This window comes from Suillus fuscotomentosus (genome assembly GCF_016647785.1).
Source record: "Suillus fuscotomentosus strain FC203 chromosome Unknown F5891scaffold_1, whole genome shotgun sequence".
Lineage (NCBI taxonomy): Eukaryota > Fungi > Basidiomycota > Agaricomycetes > Boletales > Suillaceae > Suillus > Suillus fuscotomentosus.
This window is the reverse complement of record NW_024539513.1, coordinates 1,110,658-1,130,488: the sequence shown is the minus strand read 5'-3', so window position 1 is coordinate 1,130,488 and position 19,831 is coordinate 1,110,658. Positions and strand designations below refer to the sequence as shown.

The following is a 19,831-nucleotide window of genomic DNA, read 5'->3' as shown; positions in this document are numbered from 1 at the left end:
CCTCTTTGGGAAATTGATCCGCTGATGCTTATACCACGTGACATAGAGTTGCGCGTAGCGCGTTCCGAACACGACTCGGACGCGACATTGTAACCCAGCAGCCTACTTGAGTTTGATTTACGTATCCAATAACTTGTAACCTGCTTGGTTCAAATAGTGCTCGCAGCTAAAATATTCTCCGAAATTCTCGAACAGTCTGTTGGTGACCATGCCAGCGCGATACTACGCCGTGCGCATTGGCCGCGAAGGCCCAAAAATTTATTCAGATTTCAACGATGTAAGTCCCTTGAAGCTGTCGACGTGTAACTTAGGATGAGTATTGACGTGTCGCAATAGTTCCAGGCTGCAGTAAGTGTGCCCTTGCGGACTCAGCATAATCCCCGTTGTTTGATTATTGTTTGAGACCTTTGGTCTTAGCGGTACTAGCGGCAAGGGGTTCGACACATTGGAGGAAGCGAAATCTTGGCTTTTGGCAGGCCTGCCCACATCTTTCAGTGTATTTGTGACGCAAACAACTACCAGTAAGTGTATATTCTTAGTTCTGGTCCTTTCGATGTGGTAACATGCTGTACTGTTCGACAGCTACACTTACGTGGGATGTAAGGTCTGAAGACCATCAATCAGCCCCGATATCCATGGGCACGGTTTCATATGAGTCCGCGAGACAGTATTCAGAACCTCAACCGGGCCGTCGTTGGATAGAGTACGAATTGCCCTCGGATAGGCTACAGACGATACCAAATAGTGACAGACTTACGCCTCCTCCACCCTACATTCCTTTGCAAGAAGCCGAACTTCCTCCTCTTCCCCCTCCACCAGTAATTGAGCTATCTGAAGAGCAGCGACGGGTCCTTCGACTCGTTGAAAGTGGCAAAAACATATTTTTCACTGGTCCAGCAGGTAAGCTTGCATGTCCGCTTTTTAAGATAAGAAATGAATGTATAACTTTCCAGGAACCGGAAAATCAGTTCTATTGAGAGCAATCATAAAATTGTTGCGACGTGAGGCTGGCGGGGTTGCCATCACCGCACCCACAGGCATAGCAGGCATGAACATCGGTGGTTCAACCATTCATTCCTGGGCAGGTATAGGTTTGGGCAAAGAATCTGTCGAGAAGTTGGTGGATGTTCTAGGTCCAAGGGCGATCAAACGATGGACACACACCCGTGCCCTTATAATCGATGAAAGTACGTCTGACCTACAGTGTTAGACAACTGTGCTAACATCCGACAGTTTCGATGCTGGACGGCCGTTTATTTGACAAGCTCGTATGATTTCATGCCTGTACCACATTTCATCTGCCTAACTTATTGGATAGGAAAAGATTGGTCAGACTGTTCGGGGAAGCCGTCTTCCATTTGGGGGTATACAGGTCAATAGTTGCTATTCTGGCCCTTATATTACCCTCTGGTTTCTAACAGGTTAAATAGCTTATCCTGTCAGGTGATTTCTTCCAGCTTCCACCTGTTCCCGAGCAAGATTCCACAACAATGATACCACCTACTTTTACTTTCGATGCGCTATCTTGGTCTCGATGCGTTGACGAGCCAGTTCTGCTCACAAAAGTTTTCCGCCAGAAGGATAGCAGTAGGTACTTCGGATTCCATACACCTCTCCGGACATCTTACAGAACTGTAGAGTTCATTGATATGCTCTCTGCGACGAGGTCAGGGCAATTGGAAGATTGGCACGTTCAAGAGTTCTTCAAGTTGAGCCGTGTGGTCGAATACTCCGATGGCATAAGTCCAACTCAATTGTACGTTTCTAGCATTCCTCGCTCCGTGTGGTGCATCATTAGTCACTGTCGTCCACAGGTTTCCACTAAAGAGCCAGGTGGAGTTGTGCAATAAATCACATCTCGACGTATTACCGGGGGAAATATTGACTTACACCGCCATGGAGTCTAGGGGTTTTAACATGTATGGAAAGCGAATATCAGCTGATGATGCAGAGCGGCTATTAGAAAGACTAGTTGCTCCGCGGGAGATATCTCTAAAGGTTTGTTGCGACTTGCTGTATGTCTAAATATGTTACCTAATTCACTACACATTCAGGTTGACGCACAGGTAATGCTACTTAGAGTGAGTGTCCCGAAATGACTGTATTGGCTGAGCCTGAACATACCTTCAAAGAACCTTTTGGAAGGCAGGCTGGTCAATGGCTCACTCGGCAAAGTGGTTGACTTTATCACCACGCATGAGGCGATTAAACGCCACATCGACATTGCCAAACTTGAGGCAGAACCTCTGCGTTCCAAAAATGGCGACTTTCTTCCTACCATTGATGCGGAGGCTGATGGCGAAAATACAGAAGTCCAGTACCAAGGCCTATTAACTCTCAATAAACACGCGTTTGAGAAGCACGACAAATTTCCGCTCGTCAAATTCACAAACGGGACACACCTTCTCTGTGCGCCCTTACCATTCGACGTCCAGGGCCTGAAAGGCAACTGCGAAGCACAACGGGTACAAGTGCCTCTCGTGCTTTCCTGGGCAATGTCCATTCACAAGGCTCAGGGCCAAACTATGAGTCGAGTAAAGGTTGATCTGAGGAGGATCTTTGAGAAGGGGCAAGGTGAACGATTGAACCTATGTCTTGTTGTCTGTGGAAGCTGATTTGCCTTCGGGAAGCATATGTCGCGCTCTCGAGAGCCACAAGCTTGGAAGGACTGGAGATCGTCGGTTTTGACCCTTCAAGGTTTGGGATTAATTTGGATTTTTTGGGGGCGTATCGACTGACATGATGATGTCCTTTCAGAGTATTGGCTCACCCACGCGTCATAGAGTGGCAGTCCTCCTGGCAAGCCCAGCGAGCTCGAGAGGAGGAAATGGATATGGACTGGGTAATTGAGCAATATCACTCATCAACAGATATATCCTTGTAATATTTAGCTGCACGATGTTTATCGTGGTTTATCGTGGATATATGGATTACAAGTAACAACATTTATGATTCAATTTCAACACTTCGTCCTAATATAATGTAGACGTCAATTATCCAGAGAAACACACAATTACCCTGAGCGAAAGTGTTTGTTAAAAGTTCCATCTTAAAACTCGATGCACAACAAAGAGATAACTTTATTGTATTGGTTCGCTTGCCACTTCACCTGCAGGAGAGATGGGGGGCGATGAGAACGGCGATATGTCTATCTCCGATTCCGTGCGCTTTGACGTAGACCCAGTAGGCGACGGCGATGACTCATCGTTTCTGCCCTGAGCAGTTCGTGATGACACCGAAGGAATTTCCATGTTGATACGTGTCGGCGAAGCGGGGTTTGCACGGAGCGAAGGATGTATGCTGCCTGTCGGTCGGATGGGGAGACGGGGAGTGAAGTCCTCTGGGCTTCTGGGAGATTGAGGCCTCGGATGAACACTGCCAATCTTCGTGTGCGATGAACCATACGTGTACACAGGTATAGGTTCACCGAGTGGTGCAGCAGGCAGAGGAGGGGAGTTACCGGCAGGCGGAAGGTCTTCGAAAATATCTCGGGCATTGTTGATCATGTCCTCCATCAGCGTGTCCTGAATTCCGAAAGATTAGCTTTGGCAATTCAAGCAATATAGAAGACTAACCTTCCATGACTGAACACTCAAAAGGTCACCGCCCTTCGGAATTTCATCTTCACCAAAGATGACGGCACCGAATACAATTGCAAGGTTTTTTGCATCCATCTTGTTCTTATCTGTATTGGATGCTACCCGGGTTAGATGCTCAACCAGAGCACGCAAAGTCGCACGGTGGATGGCAGGTAGCCGCCGTATCTTCGAACGTAGTAGGGCAAAGTGATTCGACTGGTGTTCGGCTTAACATAAGGTCAGATAATTTCGGGATAGTTTACACTCCCGAGTGCTTGCCTCGGTCTCCCGTATGCTCTATACGATCCTGGAGTGGAAATCTGAACAACGGTTCCGGAAGCTCGCGCAAATACAGCTGGAAATGAAACATCAATGTCGTAACAGCACATAGTCGCCGGAAGAATACAATACCTTCAATAGTGAGGATACGGCATAAACATCATCAGTAAGCGCGTTAAATTTGAAACTGGCTTCGTTTCGCTCTATCTTATGTTGTAGCTGCAGAATACTGATGAAAAGCATGTGATCTGTAAAAGTTGGTAGACTTACATCCTGTACAATAGCATGCCTGCCAGATACCTTGTTATGACTATCAACACCTGAAGCCAGAAAATCGCACCAGAGCTTACCCTGTAAATGCCCTCGGCGTCTAATCCTCTTTGATCTACTTCTTCTACACAGATACGGACAATTTTTGGAATATCGTATTCCCCAAGGCCCTGAGCAGTGGCATAATCCACCAAGCTAAAGCCGAAGATGAGGTCGTTGCATTCGCCAACATTGTAGTTATAGTAAAGTATTGGTTTGGCTATTGCCGATGCCAGTGAACGAGGAATGAAGGTCGTTACAAGCGATACATCTTTTTCTGGGGAGATTTTGTCGACCACGGAACGTCCATGTGATGATAGCTGTGTCTGTGTTGTAGTAGTTGCACTAGTGAAAAACTCAGAACTGCGAATGCAAGTGATGCAATCAAAATATACACACGTCATGTTATCGAGATATTTCTCCAACACATTCTTGACTGTATTCGAATATTCATACACAAAGGTTTCCAGACTCTGAACGGTGCTTACTGGTCAGCTGCCAGTGAATGATGCAGGCTGGTTAAAAAATTACCTTGTAACCACTTGCAAGAATCTTAGTGCGCCTGAGTCTAAGGGTCTCTAGCCAATGAACGCCTTTTCGGTATTCCCTATCTGTGCTGAAATTAGCTTCGCACAGCTTCCGCACACCAACGCATGACTTACCAGCATCATCAGCTTCTCGTTTCGCACGGACAGCACGGAGCGCGCTATTTTCTGAGCGTACGCCCAAACTCTCTTTCACGGTACCGCTCTTATCTAAGAATGTGATGAGTTGGTTAAGTTGTTTCTTTCCTAATTGGTTGAGTCAAGTCGGAATCAGTAAGTGCCATATTTATATCATACCATGCTGAGCAAAATCAGAAAATGTGCCCGAAGTAGACGGTGAGCGATTACGTGGTCCAGGCGCGCTTCCAGAGGGCCGTCTATCAAGAGGACGTAAAGGCTGAGGGGCAGTAACAACAGGCCGGGACGGCAAACTGGGATTGGATCGCGAAGTACTCAAAGTAGTTCCGCTTTGTTCTGAATACGGCGTAGTACTAGTAGATATTGGATGCGGCGGCGCTGCGGCGGCGGCAGCTTTGTGATCCTTGAAAACACATAGTAGGTGACTGCAAAAAATCACTGCCTCAGTACTGACCTCGACCTCTTGGCATTTTTTCAGGTATGTGCGCTTCAGCTTTGGTAATGTATTCTCAGCATAGTCAGTGTAGGCACTGCCAGATTCTTTCAAATCTTCTTTGATACGTTTGCGCGTACGCTCCTGCGTCTCCTAACATTTAGCGATTAGAGATTCGACAAGATGCTGAAGGAGGAGGCAGACGCACCTTGAGTGATGTTAAGGCATTAACAACATCTACCGTAAGCGTTGCGAGAAACGCTTGTCTGGTTTGTGCTTCTGTATCGCCTATAAGGGATCACAGGTCTGGGATTGAAGTAGAACCAACCTCTCTCAACGTTATCCCGAACTTCATTCCATGCTCTCCTGGAAGTGCTAATTTCTGTCCGATCGTCTAGATAGTTGTCGATGGATTTCACTTTGCGGTGAAGTTTGAGCAAGGATTCGATGCTAAACGAGTGTCAAAGCGTGTCATAAAATACTATATATAAATGCTACTCACTATACTTCTTCGATACGTTTTCTGCGGGAATCATGCCACTGTTAGATAGTGTATTGGGATGACTGAGTAGACGAACCTTTCTTGGAAGAAGCTTAAATATGAGTCTGTCAAGACCTTGAGGTGATGTTCAAACAGGGGAATTGGTCCATATTGCAAAAATGGTTCTGAATAGGATGGCCTAGGTGCGAAGGGCTCCGCGATTGGAGCAGCCATGATAGTACTAGTCGAGCAAGTTGTTTATTAAACATGCTCCTGATTTCCCCACAACATCCAAACAAGGATATACAAGGACCCTCGATACCGCCAATACCTGGAAATTGAAATACAACAGCCCTCCGGGTATCACAGGAAAAAATCTGATGAAGGAAGCTCCGTTGTGTCGATGTGTGTCTTGCGCAAGACCAACCGAGCTGCAAGTCATTGCGTTGTTGATCATGACAAGTGGTATTGTTCATTTGGACTGCCATTTTATTTATGGGCATGTTCATCAGAGAACCGGTGAACAGATGAGAAAGTTATTTACATAAAGTAATATATAAAGTTCTGGAGTCTGCCAGTTGGCAGGGTGGACTCACCGGACTTGCACTGGACTGAACTTAGGTCACACATATATACTGACAGTTTCATGCACACGTAAATACTAGTGACGAGGGTGCAGTGCATACGTTAATGAGGTAACGATAGGGCTTTTAGGGTAGTAGCGGCCTCAGTCATAGTGTATTATGTAGGAGACATAGAATATGTTTCGACAGCTGATAGCCATCGTGTTAGAGAGAAGGAGGGTCTGCCCAGTATTGAATCTTGTACTTCATGGCAACTCGTCGAGTTCACCAATGAATTCTTCAGGAATAGGCCAGTCCCGAGTTTCACCATCTATTCAAGTTTGCGGTGCACCTTCCACACTCGCTGTCACGGACATAGTAGATACAAAAAATGTCAACTTGTTCGCAGAAAAAAACCGCCGAGCAAGGTCTATGTCGGCAATACCGACCTCTAGTGGGGACTGCCGAAGCAGGACGCCCCGGCCTCTGCTTCAAGGAGAAGTCAGGGCATTATTAGTTGCAGTCATGGCGAGAATACTCGCAGAAGATTTGCGCTATCGCTGGTGGAGTGTGGGAAAAAAGGGAGAACGACGGGCACCTTGCTGGCAGGGTACGAGGAGACGAGGGATCGCGCGGTGACATAGTTCATCACCAATGCAGTGTGGATTGGAGAATGGCGCAGGACCAATGGCTCATCTGTCTTTTCCTCGAACTTGAAGATTTTGGAGATTGCATGCTGTCGTATTCTGTTTTGCGCATCATGTCCTGGATATAGAATAGCAATTCAGGATCATCAATCGTAGCTAGAAGGCAATGTATGCTCTGGCAAGCAATCACCGCGCAGCAAGTGCAAAGGAAACTTCCGTAGATCCACATGCTTGAGTTCGCTGGCGCACACTATAGGCACAATGCTCGAGCGCTCGAGGCTCTGCGCTAAACATCCGGACTCATGTTGTGTTGTCATTCCTTGATAATTTCCAGCTCTTCAGACGTTCGAATGGTCACGAACTCTGGGTCTTCACGAACAACAGCATCAGGAGAGCGTTGATGATAATTCACAAAAAGCTGTTTAGCATCGAGAGTCCGCCTTTACAAACGTTCAATGTCATCAGTACGAGAATGCTCGGCCCGCTGAGTGCGATATCAATTGCAAAAGGGACAGGTAAGATAAGACGAGACAAATCACACCTGGCAACCCTCAAATGCTTGAAAACGATGAGATTAGGTGCATAATCATGATTACAGACATGCACAGTGCACACACGACAAATCCATCCTTGCGACCCACCAACACGACACAGACAAAAATGAGCACGCACAATTTCGACGTATTATTCCTGAGTGAAGGTCGAAGAATGGTCAATGATGTAGCTAAGACTAAGAGTGACTGGCAAAAGATAGCCCAACGGAACTGGTTCACAAATTGCAAACGAACCCAAAATACTGGCGTAAGACGCACGTTGACACTTCCATCATCAGGAAGTTTAGATCCGAAACCACCAGAGCGATAGGACGAGACAAAGTATCGCCAACAGAATGAGACGATGAAGAACTAGTAGCCATAACGCAAGGGACCAAAACTGCAAACCAGTGATGACTAGAAAAAAGCAGAGTCAGAACTGATTGTTACAAAGCCACTTTAGCAAGCAGATATCAACAAACAACTAGTAGATATTTTTAAAAAGGTCCGGGATGATAATCGGTGTTACAGAGACTCAATTCACACACCCATATGGACTCATGCGATATCTAATTACGTGCAATTACGTACCCTATTACTCTTATAAAGCTGTTGATTTCAGAACCGCGCACTCTTTTACTGCGCAACTTGATCAGACCAACCTGTCTCTCAGGAAATGTCGCTCTGGAGTCGGTATACCGATCCTATACCATGGCAGGTAGTCTTGAGGTCTGACGCTTTTCAGTCTCTCGAGCGAGAACTCATAAGCCATGGCAACTTGAACGCGTGAGTATTGTGCTCCAAGCTCATGCCTGAAGTTTCTAACAGTCCCTCAATTCTCAGAGTGTGGTACAGCACACTCATGATTCCAGCTTATTTTGCCGCTGCATCCGCCTTTCTTCTCTTGCTACATCTAATAATGCTATCTAACCCGGTCAAAAAGCTTTGGTCGTATTTCCTGCCTCATAAGACCGAGGAAGAGCCCACCGTTTTTTTCGATGAACCTATTACAGCCGATGGATTTTTCTCAGAGGCTCGAGTATTTATCTCTCAACATGGTGGTTGGGTCATCTTTGCATACAAGTTTGCAAGATTTATCGGTTGTCTCACGTTTCTGGGACTGTCATTGGCTACTTTCATATTGGATGGACGTGGAGAGCACGTAACCGGGGCCAACAAACTGTCCAAAGGAAAGCATCGCAGGCCCCGTCCCTCTGATGGCTACATTCCATTCTCCCCCGCTGAGTGGTTGCAATTCGCCATGTGCATGACTGCTGTTGGTGATTCGTGCTTATCCACCTCGATATTCACTTATTCTTTCCAGGCTTATGCATCTATTCTCGGGCTCGTTTCGGTTACAACGAAACCCCGATGGAGCAGGCTGGTGTCCAATCACCTGGCTACTCTTCTCTTTGCAGTCTTTGCGGTATTTACGTACCGGGATCTGTGGCCCCTTGTTACATTCCATAAACAACCCAAGGATATTGGAGAAGGGGGTTTATTGTGGGCGAAAGTTACTATTCTTTTTTTGTCAAGCATAGTATTCCCTCTCGTGAGCCCGAGACAATATGTTCCAGTCGACCCTGCGGTACGTCATAGTATCAATAGATTTCTCATCACCAATGCTCACATTTTAAAGAACCCTGCTGACAGTCCTCACCCCGAGCAAACTTCTTCTTGGTTGTCTATGGCTTTATATATCTGGCTGGACCCCATCGTCTTCAAGGCGTATCGAGTTCCCCACCTGTCGCACGAAGAACTCCCCCCGCTGGCCGACCATGACTATTCCAGGAACCTCAAAAAGAAAAGTTTTCCCGTAAGTATATGACATTACTGTCATAGGGGGCGAACTGATAATTTTTGCAGCATCTTGACCCCTTCTTTGGGAGCCGGAGGCGACATATCTTCTTCGGCCTCATGAAGACTTTTTGTGTCGAGTATATAGTTTTGTCCATTATGATCGTTCTCCAGGTATGCAATTTCTCTTACCCGCATTCATGTCTGACAGTTCCCTATGATAGGTGCTGGCAAGACTCGCCGCTCCTGTTGGAATCAATCAACTTTTGCTGTAAGTACTTTGATTATCACATCTCCTGACATCCCTCATGCCATTTCCTTAGTTATGTGGAAACAAAAGGCGAGCATGCTATAGTCCGTCCATGGGTCTGGATATCCTGGCTGTTCTTAGGACCACTTGCGGGTGCCTTGGCATGGCAATGGTATATTTTCATCGCGGTGGGTGCGATCGTTCGATAACTAGTAAATACACTCATGAGCTTTCTAGACACGCGTACTCGTGCAGACGGAGGGTATTATCACACAACTGGTCTTCGAGCATGCGCTCCGAATCCGAATGAAAGCTGAGCTCCCCGACGGCAAGAAGTCTGGGGAATCCACGCCATCATCTACGCCAGATAGTGCATCTGTAGCTGGATCTAGCACTGCTGCCGCAGACGAAAGTACAGATTGCAGTGGCGACGAGACACTGCAGGCCAGTACCGAGACCGCATCAACATCTTCCACGAAAAAAGACAAACGAAAGTCCCAGGATATCAAAGAAGAAATGGACAATTCGTCGAAACAGCATTCGAGTGCTGACAACCTTGTTGGGAAGATTAATAATCTTGTCACAACTGACTTGAGCAATCTTACCGATGGACGAGATTTCATTATGGTCGGCAAGTCACACCTTAGCTCTGATGGACGCGTGCTTTCTGATGTGTGTTTCGTTCAGCGTTGTACATGCCACTTCAAGTAGGCATGTGTATCTGGTTCTTGTACGAAATTCTTGGCTGGAGGTGGGCATTGTCAAACTGCTGTCTAACTTGACTGATGGCCGTTTACCAAGTGCCTTTGCCGGCTTGGTTGTTATGTTCATCTTGTTCCCTCTCCCTGGGTACGTTGCCCAGAGGATTCAAAAGGTACAAGCAGAGAAAATGCACAAGGTTGGACCTTTTGTTCATTGGTCAGTCGATGCTTATCGAAATTCCAGACGGATGCCCGGGTGCAAACCGTGACCGAAAGTAAGTCGAGCATAATAAGCGTAGAACTGGTGCTTATGGGTAGCTAGCCATGAATGTTCTGCGTATGATCAAGCTCTTCGGATGGGAAGAGAAATTGGACTCGAGGATCAGCGATAAAAGAGAAGTAGAACTTGTCTGGACATGGAAGACGAAGATCTTAGAACTGGTAAACAACAACTTGAAGTACATCTTTTGTGTCACCTCCGATAACGAAAACTGACCCATGCATAGCTACGTGATACCTCTGTTTACCATGATGGCTTCTTACATGACATTCGTACGTTGCATTCGATTACATGCAAAACAAGTTTGTTAACTTCTCTCTTAGACTCTGATTATGGGACAAACCCTAACTGGTCAGTGTATAGGCTGCGTTGTGATTTGTTGACCTGACAGGTATTCCAGCTTCCAAGGTTTTTTCATCGATGACAAGTAAGCTTCACAATATTATTCACTTGTTTGGAATAACTGATGTTGCTCCTCTGACAGTTTTTGACATCCTGAGAGACCAGTTGAACATGGTATTCTTCTCCATTCCAAGATTTACTCAAGGTAATTATTTTGTTCGCTCCGAAATCACTAACAAATGACGCTTTCCAGCCAAAGTATCACTGGATCGTGTCAACAGTTTCCTGAGCGATACAGAACTATTGGATGCCCATGCACAACAGGACGATGACAGAGTCCAGCTCTTTGTCCAGCCAGAAGGAGAATCTGACCTCATCGGCTTTAGAGACGCTGTCTTTGCGTGGTCTACTGACTCCCGTGGGTCGTTGACACCGTCGAAGCGCAAGTTCAGGCTTCGCATCGATGGTGAGATGTACTTCCAACACGGTTGTATCAATCTTGTTGTCGGACCGACAGGTTCTGGGAAGACATCAATGCTTATGGCTTTGCTCGGTGCGTAATTGTCGAACCTTCTATTTAGATGTTTCTTAGCTATTGGTCAGGCGAAATGCACTTTACGCCCTCTGGTCCAACATCTTGGTTCAACCTTCCTCGCAAAGGTGGTGTAGCCTATGCTGCGCAAGAGTCATGGGTCCAAAATGAAACCATTCGGGTACATAATATTGCAAAAGCAATCATTCATATGCTAAAGTAGCCCTCAGGCCAACATTCTTTTTGGCGCACCCTATGACGAGATTCGATACAAGAAAGGTGAATATTCAGCTGCCCTTGTGAACATTTATTGAAATGTTTGAGTGCAGTCTTGTATCAGTGTGCTTTGGAGCGTGACCTGACTTTGTTCGAAGCGGGTGACCAAACGGAAGTTGGAGAAAAGGGTCTTACGCTAAGGTGAGCTCAATGGAATCGAGCTTTCGTTTGAAATAAGTCTGACTTCGTATTCAAAGTGGCGGTCAGAAGGTAATAACATTCTTCGTGAGTGGGCACGCGGCCGCTGAAACATGATAGGCACGAATTACCCTTGCAAGAGCTATCTATTCTTCGGCGAACACACTGTTACTTGATGATGTTGGTCATTCTATCTCTATTCTGAACTATTAGTGAGTAGACACAAACAGGTTTTGGCCGCTCTGGATGTCCATACGTCCAAGTGGATTGTAGATAAATGTTTCGCGGGAGATCTCGTCCAAGATCGAACAATTATCCTTGTGGTACGTGCAGTAGGTTAAATTTGACTACCCCTTTTCTAAGGTGGTGCAGACACATAATGTCGCTATGGCGAGTTCTATAGCGCATTTCGTCGTGTCTACGGGTTCCAACGGACGAATTGTCAGCCATGGATCGATATCGGAGGCCATTGCAAAGGACGGCAAGCTTGCAGCGGAAATGGCTAAAGAGCAGGAAGTCCTCGCTAAAGATACCCAGGTTGTAGACACTCCAGAAGAACCGAAGGCCAAGTCCGATGGCAAGTTGGTGATGTCTGAGGAAATTGCAGTGGGCCATGTCTCCTGGCCAGCTTGTTGGTTCCTCCCTCCATACATCCTTGGTACCTTGCTGATATCGCGTTACAGTCAAGCTCTACTTGACCGGCTTGGGGGGGAACTATCCTATAACGTTCTGGGTCGTGTTCTTGGCTCTGATGGGGTTGACGGACTTCGTCAACACTGTGCAAACCTGGTTCCTTGGGTACTGGGCATCTCAATATGAACGTCATCCACCCTCAGAGGTCGATGTCAAATTGTAAGAATACTTGTTGTTCGTGAATTAGTTACTCACCTTTATTGTAAGCTATCTCTCTGGATATGCCTTGCTTATGGTCTCTGGCTGTCTCATGTATTCGGTTGGGTATTACCTGTACTATCGGGGTTCAATGCGGGCGTCACGAACCATTCACAAGAAACTCGTCCAATCTGTACTTGGAACAACGCTAAGGTTTGTTCCCTGAATTTTGCAGTCACGCATACATTCATTATTGGACAGATGGCTAGACACGACACCTACATCTCGAGTCATCACCCGGTGCACACAGGACATAAGAGCCAGTGAGTCGCTTGCTTCTAGATAGTCGACATTACTGATGAATTATCTAGTTGATGGTCCGTTTGCGCAGGGAATTGGTTGGGTCGTCGAACTTTCTTTGACTATGGTCGTGAAACTTGGAGCCGTTGTGGTCATGACTCCTGTCTTCTTGCTGCCTGGTCTCTTTATCGGCTTGCTAGGTGGATGGGTCGGCCGTATCTACATGAAAGCTCAGCTATCAGTCAAGCGAGAGATGAGCAACGCGAAAGCACCGGTCCTTGGTCACTTCGGGGCTGCTATTGCAGGACTTAGTAAGCGATTGCCGGACTTCTATGATATGCGAGCTCATTCATTAAACAGCCTCGATCCGCGCGTATGGTGCAGAGGAGGCATTCAAAAATGAATCTCTTGATCGCATTGACCGCTACACTAAATCAGCGCGCATGTTCTATAACTTAAATCGGTTCGTTTATGTTAGTTGCGGAGCGACTGATCGCTAACGGATGTTCTCAGTTGGGTTTGTATCCGTATTGATGTTATCGGCGGTGGATTCTCGGCTGCTCTTGCCGCTTATCTAGTGTACGGTCGCGGAGTCCATGAAGCCTCAAACATCGGATTCTCTCTAAACATGGCAGGTAAATTTTATCTACAAGGTGTGCCCATTGCGGATTTTCGCTCACACCTTACAGTCGGTTTCAGTTCTATGATTCTTTGGTGGATTCGTATCCTCAACGAAGTGGAAGTTAACGGTGAGCTACTTTCTCGCATGACTCCTTCTGTGTCTAACTGATTTTTGTAGGCAACAGGTGAGTACGGACACACAATGTCTCCGACTGCGACTTACGTGAAGTAGTCTGGAACGGATTGATAGTTACATCAAGATTGAACAGGAGCCTAAGCCTACCGAAGGCGGCCAGCCACCTGCGTACTGGCCTGCAAGCGGCGATCTCCGCGTAGAAAATCTGTCGGCCCGCTACTCATCGGTGAGTGTCAGATCATGTCTTCGCGTTCTACCTAACCATCGCTTGCAGGACGGACCTAAAGTTTTGCAGGACCTGTCTTTCCACATCAAATCAGGTGAACGCGTTGGTATAGGTACGTCACGAGCTTGCTTGCCTCCACTTCCAATTCAATAGTTAATCCGAATTTAGTGGGGCGAACCGGAAGCGGAAAGGTGATGTTTGTTTGCGTTATCTACGTTGACTGATATTGACTGTCCCGAAGAGTTCCTTGACCCTTTCGCTCCTTCGCTGCATTTTCACAGAAGGCGATGTTTATTATGACGGAATTCCGACAAGTGGGATCAATTTGAATGCCCTGCGGTCGAACGTGACCATCATACCTCAAATAGTACGTTCCTTGTGCCGTCGCTCGTTCACATCACTGACATGTTTCATCCCGTACAGCCCGAGCTCCTGAGTGGAACGCTCCGCCAGAATTTGGATCTCTTCGATCAGCACGATGATGCGGTGCTTTACGATGCTTTACGCGCTGCCGGACTCTTTTCCGTCCAAGACGAGTTCGAGGAGGGGAGGTTAACATTAGACAGTGTGATCGCAAGCGGAGGAACGAATCTATCAGTTGGTCAACGCCAAATCCTAGCTCTAGCTAGAGCCATGGTCCGCGGAAGCAAATTGCTTATACTAGATGAGGCAACCTCCGCTATTGGTGTGTACCTCACGCGTTGTGAATTTTTACCACGCTATAATCCTTTGCAGATTATAAGACTGATTCTGCCATCCAATCTTCTCTTCGCAATGAGCTGAATAACGTGACTCAGATTATCGTTGCACATCGGCTGCAGACGATCATTGATGCTGACAAAATTGTGCGTGTTCGATATTGGGTTATTGTGTGCTGATGACTCATGATTTGTTTAATAGATGGTACTCGATGCCGGTAAACTTGTGAGTATCTGATCTTGTATTGTGTTTCCGTACCAACCAAGTTGTACAGGTCGAATTTGGCAGCCCATGGGAGCTATTGCGAAATGAACACGGTATGTTGCGTGCTCTCGTGGACGAGTCTGGGGACAAAGAAGCATTATACGCGGCGGCTCACGGCAAGCCATTGGAAGAAGTAGAGAGACCGTAGTCGGTCGATCGTTTATACTTGCTAAAGTGGAAATCACCAAAACCCCCGACACCACTATTAGTAGCAGAAGGTTCTGAATCAATTGTGTACAAAATAAATATCATGCCGTCTGTCATTTGATGCATGGAAAACGCTTTCCGGTAGTCGATGATATACTATGAGTCAGACTTTCTCGACTCTACCAGTAATCCGTCTAATCACACTCATACATGACCTTGCCATGGAAGGCTGCAGGCTTGAGCTCAAATTCCAAGGTTATCTACATAGCATTATATTGCAATGGATGTCTTGTTTAATTGCCGTTATGCACAAACTCCTGCAGAAGCTGTCCTGTTCCCGAGACGTAACTTGAAGGGGCACATAGCACCTTCCTCACCTCTGTCGCCAGATACTGGTATCCGCAAATGCTCCCGTCGCTGTTGTGTCGGAGAACGACTCGTTGCCAAACGTTCCAGGAGCCGATCAAGTACATATTTCACATTCAAATTCTGTACAAATATGTCGGGGACTGCGCAGTGCGGCTAAACGACGTTATGTTATACTGTGTCAATTTAAATATGTGTAGTATAAGTATTATGCCTCATATGCATGTCCAGGGGTCCGCATACTGCGAACAGGTCTACTATTAATTAATGGATGTTCAACGTTCAACGTTGCAACGGCTCACATAAGCACAGGTACCTAGTTACCTTGATGGCTATTATTTTGAATTTTATATTTGGCCATCTACGCTCACATACGCTCCGAGAGGTAACTAGGTTCCTCAATGGCTCAGCGCTCAGCGCTCAACTACCAATGAAACAAAAACGTCCCGAATCCAATCAAACATCCGAAATCAAAGCAAAGCTCGCAAACTCGCTGGTAAGAGGTACGCATAAGTGTCCAAAGACTTATATGCGACTATATCAGAAGGAACGGCATTCAGAGACCTTATACGTCGTTTGTACTCTCCCCAAATACTGTGACGTCCTGCAAGCCGAATACTATGCACGTGCCATGCCTACGCCAATCGTGGTAAGACATCCGCATTACCAGACGCAAAGTTGCCCATATCGATGGGGGTAACACACCCACCTCTGTCTCAGTCATGCTGCCCACAAGTGGGGGTAGCACACCCATGTAAAAACGCGCCCGATATTGTGGCCAAAGCCCCGCGTCGTCAGAAAACAGGCGTTGAGCTGCTCGTTTCAAGATCTCTTGTGCACGATCGGCAGCCTTGCCCTCAAGCAGCGAGGAGGTCTTATCACACAGCTACATGCCGGGCCAGGCAGCGAGCAAAAATATGGTGAACGCTCTCAAAGGCATCACAACCGAAATGACACCGGCGGCGTATCACGAAAACGCTGATGCCGCACCTTTGCGGTATCAAGTTGTGATGACCGGGCATACAGTTGTACGACGGCAGAGAAATGCAGTATCACCTCCACGTCACGTGACATGTCGGGCTCCAACTTAGTACTACCGTATATTGACCGTATAAGCTTCTAATCCATAATCCAGTGCATGGCACTATTCCGCATCACCCGTGGTATGTTCAAGTTGTGTCATAGGTCAACCATTGTTCATCATGATGCTACGCCAAGCCTCATTCATACCATGTGACACCAGGGTCCATTGGCAGGGCCCAGCTCATGCCGCATCAACTTGGCCCTCAGGCTGCGCATCAGAGCACTGCAGGTGAACAACACTTACGTTTTTTTCTGTCTGATCATTCCAAGCTAACAGGATACATGTGACAGTGATGTGTATCTAGATGTCAGCTCCATGATGAGATTGGCGATGCTCGACAGAAAAACTTGGCATTGTCCACAATCTAGCAAACACTTCATCGCACAGGTTATTCGAGGAAGAAAGTCAGTGTCTCACTACCAACAATCTCAATGTGATGTTTAATTGATGTGCGATAGACCGCTCGAGAAGCGAAAGAACGGAGCATCCACGTGAAAAACGTGAATCAACATGGAGGTTGTGAGGGTACAAATCTGTTGTCCACCATCATGCTAGTGCACTACCAACAGTGGGCACATCTATAAAGTTTGATTGTGGCGGCGATCCGTCAGACTCTTTGATGCGCTGGTCTTTAATCAAGAAGGTACACATGGTTGTCTTCCACGTTCTCTCTATCTGGTCATGGGAAACTAAGTTTCTCCACCCTCAGCCACTCATGAGATTCCGATTAAGGCAAACCAATGCCAACTGCTATGATGATTATTATAACTGTCGCTTCACGGACCCAGGCGATATTTCAAAGGTCTGATTTGATCACGTGCAACGGACCAGTGTTCAGCATCTTCCAGAGGTGTATCTGGTGTGTTTCACGTTGTATTAATCGGTCATAACGACAGCGAATATCATCCCTTTATGCTCGTTTTGGCTTAGTCTTCCTTCACTGCCACAGCCCTTTATGGACGAAGGAAGATAGTCCCTGTTGGTTTGGGCCGTACAATCGGATGGTAGTACATAAACGCCATCGTCGAGCGTCTACCAAGTTCGCAAGTTCACTCATATCCATTCTCAAAAATACTATGACCCTAGTCTCATATGATCCCAGTTGGTGGCCGTCCATTTATTCGTATCGTATTTCCAGCTATTTTGTAGGTTCGTGGATGACCACTCGGGTGATTTCCTGATCCAACATAAACTATGGTTTCGCAGTTGCCGGTTCCGCTGGGGTGACGTATGATTGGGGTGAGCAAGCTAGTAAAAAAAAATGCTCATGTACTTATGGTGTTTCTAGTCCTAACGTTCGGACAAGAGGTACGTTCATGTCATGACCGGAGCAAGAATAAAAAACTAACCTACTGGCTCCATAGGTTGAACTGGTCTGGGTGAGCAAATTCCCGCACTAGTAGAAAAACAGCTCGAAATAGAATTGGTTCGTGCCAGAGGCAACCCTGGTCCCTTTGCACCGTCTTGTATCTCAGTGTATGTAGCCTGTGTCATAAGTTCGGTCGGCAAGTTGTATTGACGTGGAAAATATTCTAGGTGCGCTATCTTGGAATATCATATGCCGTGTATGTCTGAAATGCTGAGTTATTGGCACCGTGCTAATCATGCCTCACAATCAGCATAAATATACTGAGTACTTGTGTTTCCTCATATACACTGCGTTTTTTTTTTGACTGGCGATATGCAGTTTGGGTCCCAACGATTTCAATGACAGATGCAGTGAGTATTCCACACCAATGTTTATGGCCGTCTAATGAACTGCACTCCCATGTAGGGGTGAGTGGGATTCTCGGCCATATTGTTGGTCTAATTAATGACTGCCACAGCTGTGAGCTGGTTTTGAGTATGCGAGCCTCTGAGGCTGACCACTAACATTACTGGATTTCTCAGGCTTTATTCTGAACTTCGCAGAAAATTGGATAGGTGTCGTTGTATATGCAGTATTGGGTGGTGAGCTACGCAGCTGCGCAATATCTCCATGATATCGAGTTGACTAAAACATCATGCAAGTCATCCTGATTGCTCGGTTACACGCTATGTATCAACGATCTAGAAAGGTGCTGATATTTCTCATCATCATCCTCTTTGCTGTCAACATTTTCGACGGAGTGGTTGTTGCGATATCAGTGAGGAAGAATTCATGGGGTACGCTCAATCATGATTCGAATATTCAAGCGTGTCAGGCTCATGAAGGAATACCAGAGGAGTTGATTCTTTCCGGCACCTCTCAATGCACAGTTGGCTTTGATGATTTATTCCTGCATTCCATGACTTGGATATTCACCGCTGTATGGGAGGTGCTCGCATTGATTTTTGCAGTGTGGGTCGCTGTAAAACACTTCTATGAACTGCGACAACATTCGGCGAGAGGACTTATCAAGGACACCTTCACCGTGTTGATGAAAACTCACATGGTTTACTTCACAAGGTGAGCTCATAAGTCATTGTGGGTCGCTTAGTCCGCTGATGAGGTTCCGCATACGCTAGCGTTGTTATCGTTTCGTGCTTCGATCTCGCTTATTTTTTTTCGACGATGCCAGTGGTATGCTGATTTGCCACGCATGCGACCACCATTCATCATTTCTACAGGATACGACTGCCCTGGGAACTCAAATCTACTTTGGTTTGCTTGACATCTTCCAACTTGTGCGGATGTTTGTACTAGGACCACGTTTGATTCTTGGCGTTCGAGAATATAAGGCTAAGCTCGTGGCCGGCTCCCATGCGGTAACCGGCATGACTTCAATTGCTTTCGAGGAGCGCGTGCATGTGTCGACTAGCAGTAGTGTGTAATGTGATTAACACTTATATAGAAAGAGCGAGAGAATTTGCTTTTTGTTAGAGGTTTCGTCATAGTATTCAGTCGGTGTTTTGAAGGAGATTCAAAAGTGGGACAACTTATCATGGGTGACGTCCAGAACTCGCACAGCACCATTGAGATCAAGCAAATGTTTCCATGTCGACAGTGATACTAGGATCAAATAACAGGTCCTCCGCATCGTCAAGCTCGCGCGAGGAGTCTTGGGACCACCCAAGACTACGGAATGGATGGGGAATGCCAGAAGGAGGGGCATCCCCGCAAGACGCATGTCTGCAGAGAAATGTCAAAAAAGGCTAAATCCCAAAACAACCTATAGAGGCAGGCACACAAAAAGGAGGTGAAAGGAAAACAATGGAAGAGTTGAGTTGTATCGGGCAAGAGAAAACTGACTTCCCGCGCGCGTATGAGAACAAAAGCAATAGGGTGACAAGCTCTTCCGCTGGTGAGCGTGATCCCGGAACGACAGACAAATTGGATCGGGGACTGGAGATAACGCACGGCAACAGAAAATGCC

At 46.6% G+C, this 19,831-nt stretch overlaps 2 protein-coding genes across 2 annotated transcripts; one reads left to right on the top strand and one right to left on the bottom strand.

Annotated features, from left to right (window-relative positions):
- Positions 1–2,749: 2,749 nt before the first annotated feature.
- On the bottom strand, positions 2,750–6,037 carry F5891DRAFT_16175 (uncharacterized protein). Its single transcript, XM_041370727.1, has 15 exons — positions 5,861–6,037; positions 5,785–5,805; positions 5,611–5,732; positions 5,491–5,561; positions 5,304–5,435; positions 5,009–5,252; positions 4,829–4,957; positions 4,698–4,777; positions 4,566–4,639; positions 4,208–4,511; positions 4,128–4,157; positions 3,990–4,076; positions 3,858–3,933; positions 3,576–3,805; positions 2,750–3,524 (listed from the first exon to the last, which is right to left on the bottom strand). The coding sequence occupies exons 1-15, from the start codon at positions 5,995–5,997 to the stop codon at positions 3,081–3,083; spliced, it is 2,181 nt and encodes a 726-aa protein (XP_041234060.1). The 5' UTR covers positions 5,998–6,037; the 3' UTR covers positions 2,750–3,080.
- A 2,003-nt stretch (positions 6,038–8,040) lies between these two features.
- F5891DRAFT_993333 (uncharacterized protein) lies at positions 8,041–15,182 on the top strand. The gene is made up of 40 exons (XM_041378240.1): positions 8,041–8,292; positions 8,350–8,782; positions 8,831–9,094; positions 9,146–9,322; positions 9,373–9,477; positions 9,528–9,574; positions 9,627–9,741; positions 9,791–10,184; positions 10,241–10,304; positions 10,355–10,451; positions 10,499–10,529; positions 10,577–10,712; positions 10,761–10,806; positions 10,858–10,885; positions 10,935–10,961; positions 11,019–11,081; positions 11,130–11,429; positions 11,480–11,589; positions 11,639–11,687; positions 11,738–11,825; positions 11,882–11,894; positions 11,943–12,002; positions 12,053–12,145; positions 12,195–12,453; positions 12,506–12,674; positions 12,723–12,866; positions 12,915–12,976; positions 13,025–13,264; positions 13,314–13,416; positions 13,467–13,588; positions 13,643–13,702; positions 13,753–13,759; positions 13,807–13,936; positions 13,985–14,048; positions 14,105–14,127; positions 14,178–14,303; positions 14,360–14,621; positions 14,672–14,781; positions 14,837–14,860; positions 14,910–15,182. Exons 1-40 carry the CDS (start codon positions 8,183–8,185, stop codon positions 15,045–15,047), a joined length of 4,893 nt encoding a protein of 1,630 aa, XP_041234059.1. The 5' UTR covers positions 8,041–8,182; the 3' UTR covers positions 15,048–15,182.
- The last annotated feature ends 4,649 nt before the right edge of the window (positions 15,183–19,831 follow it).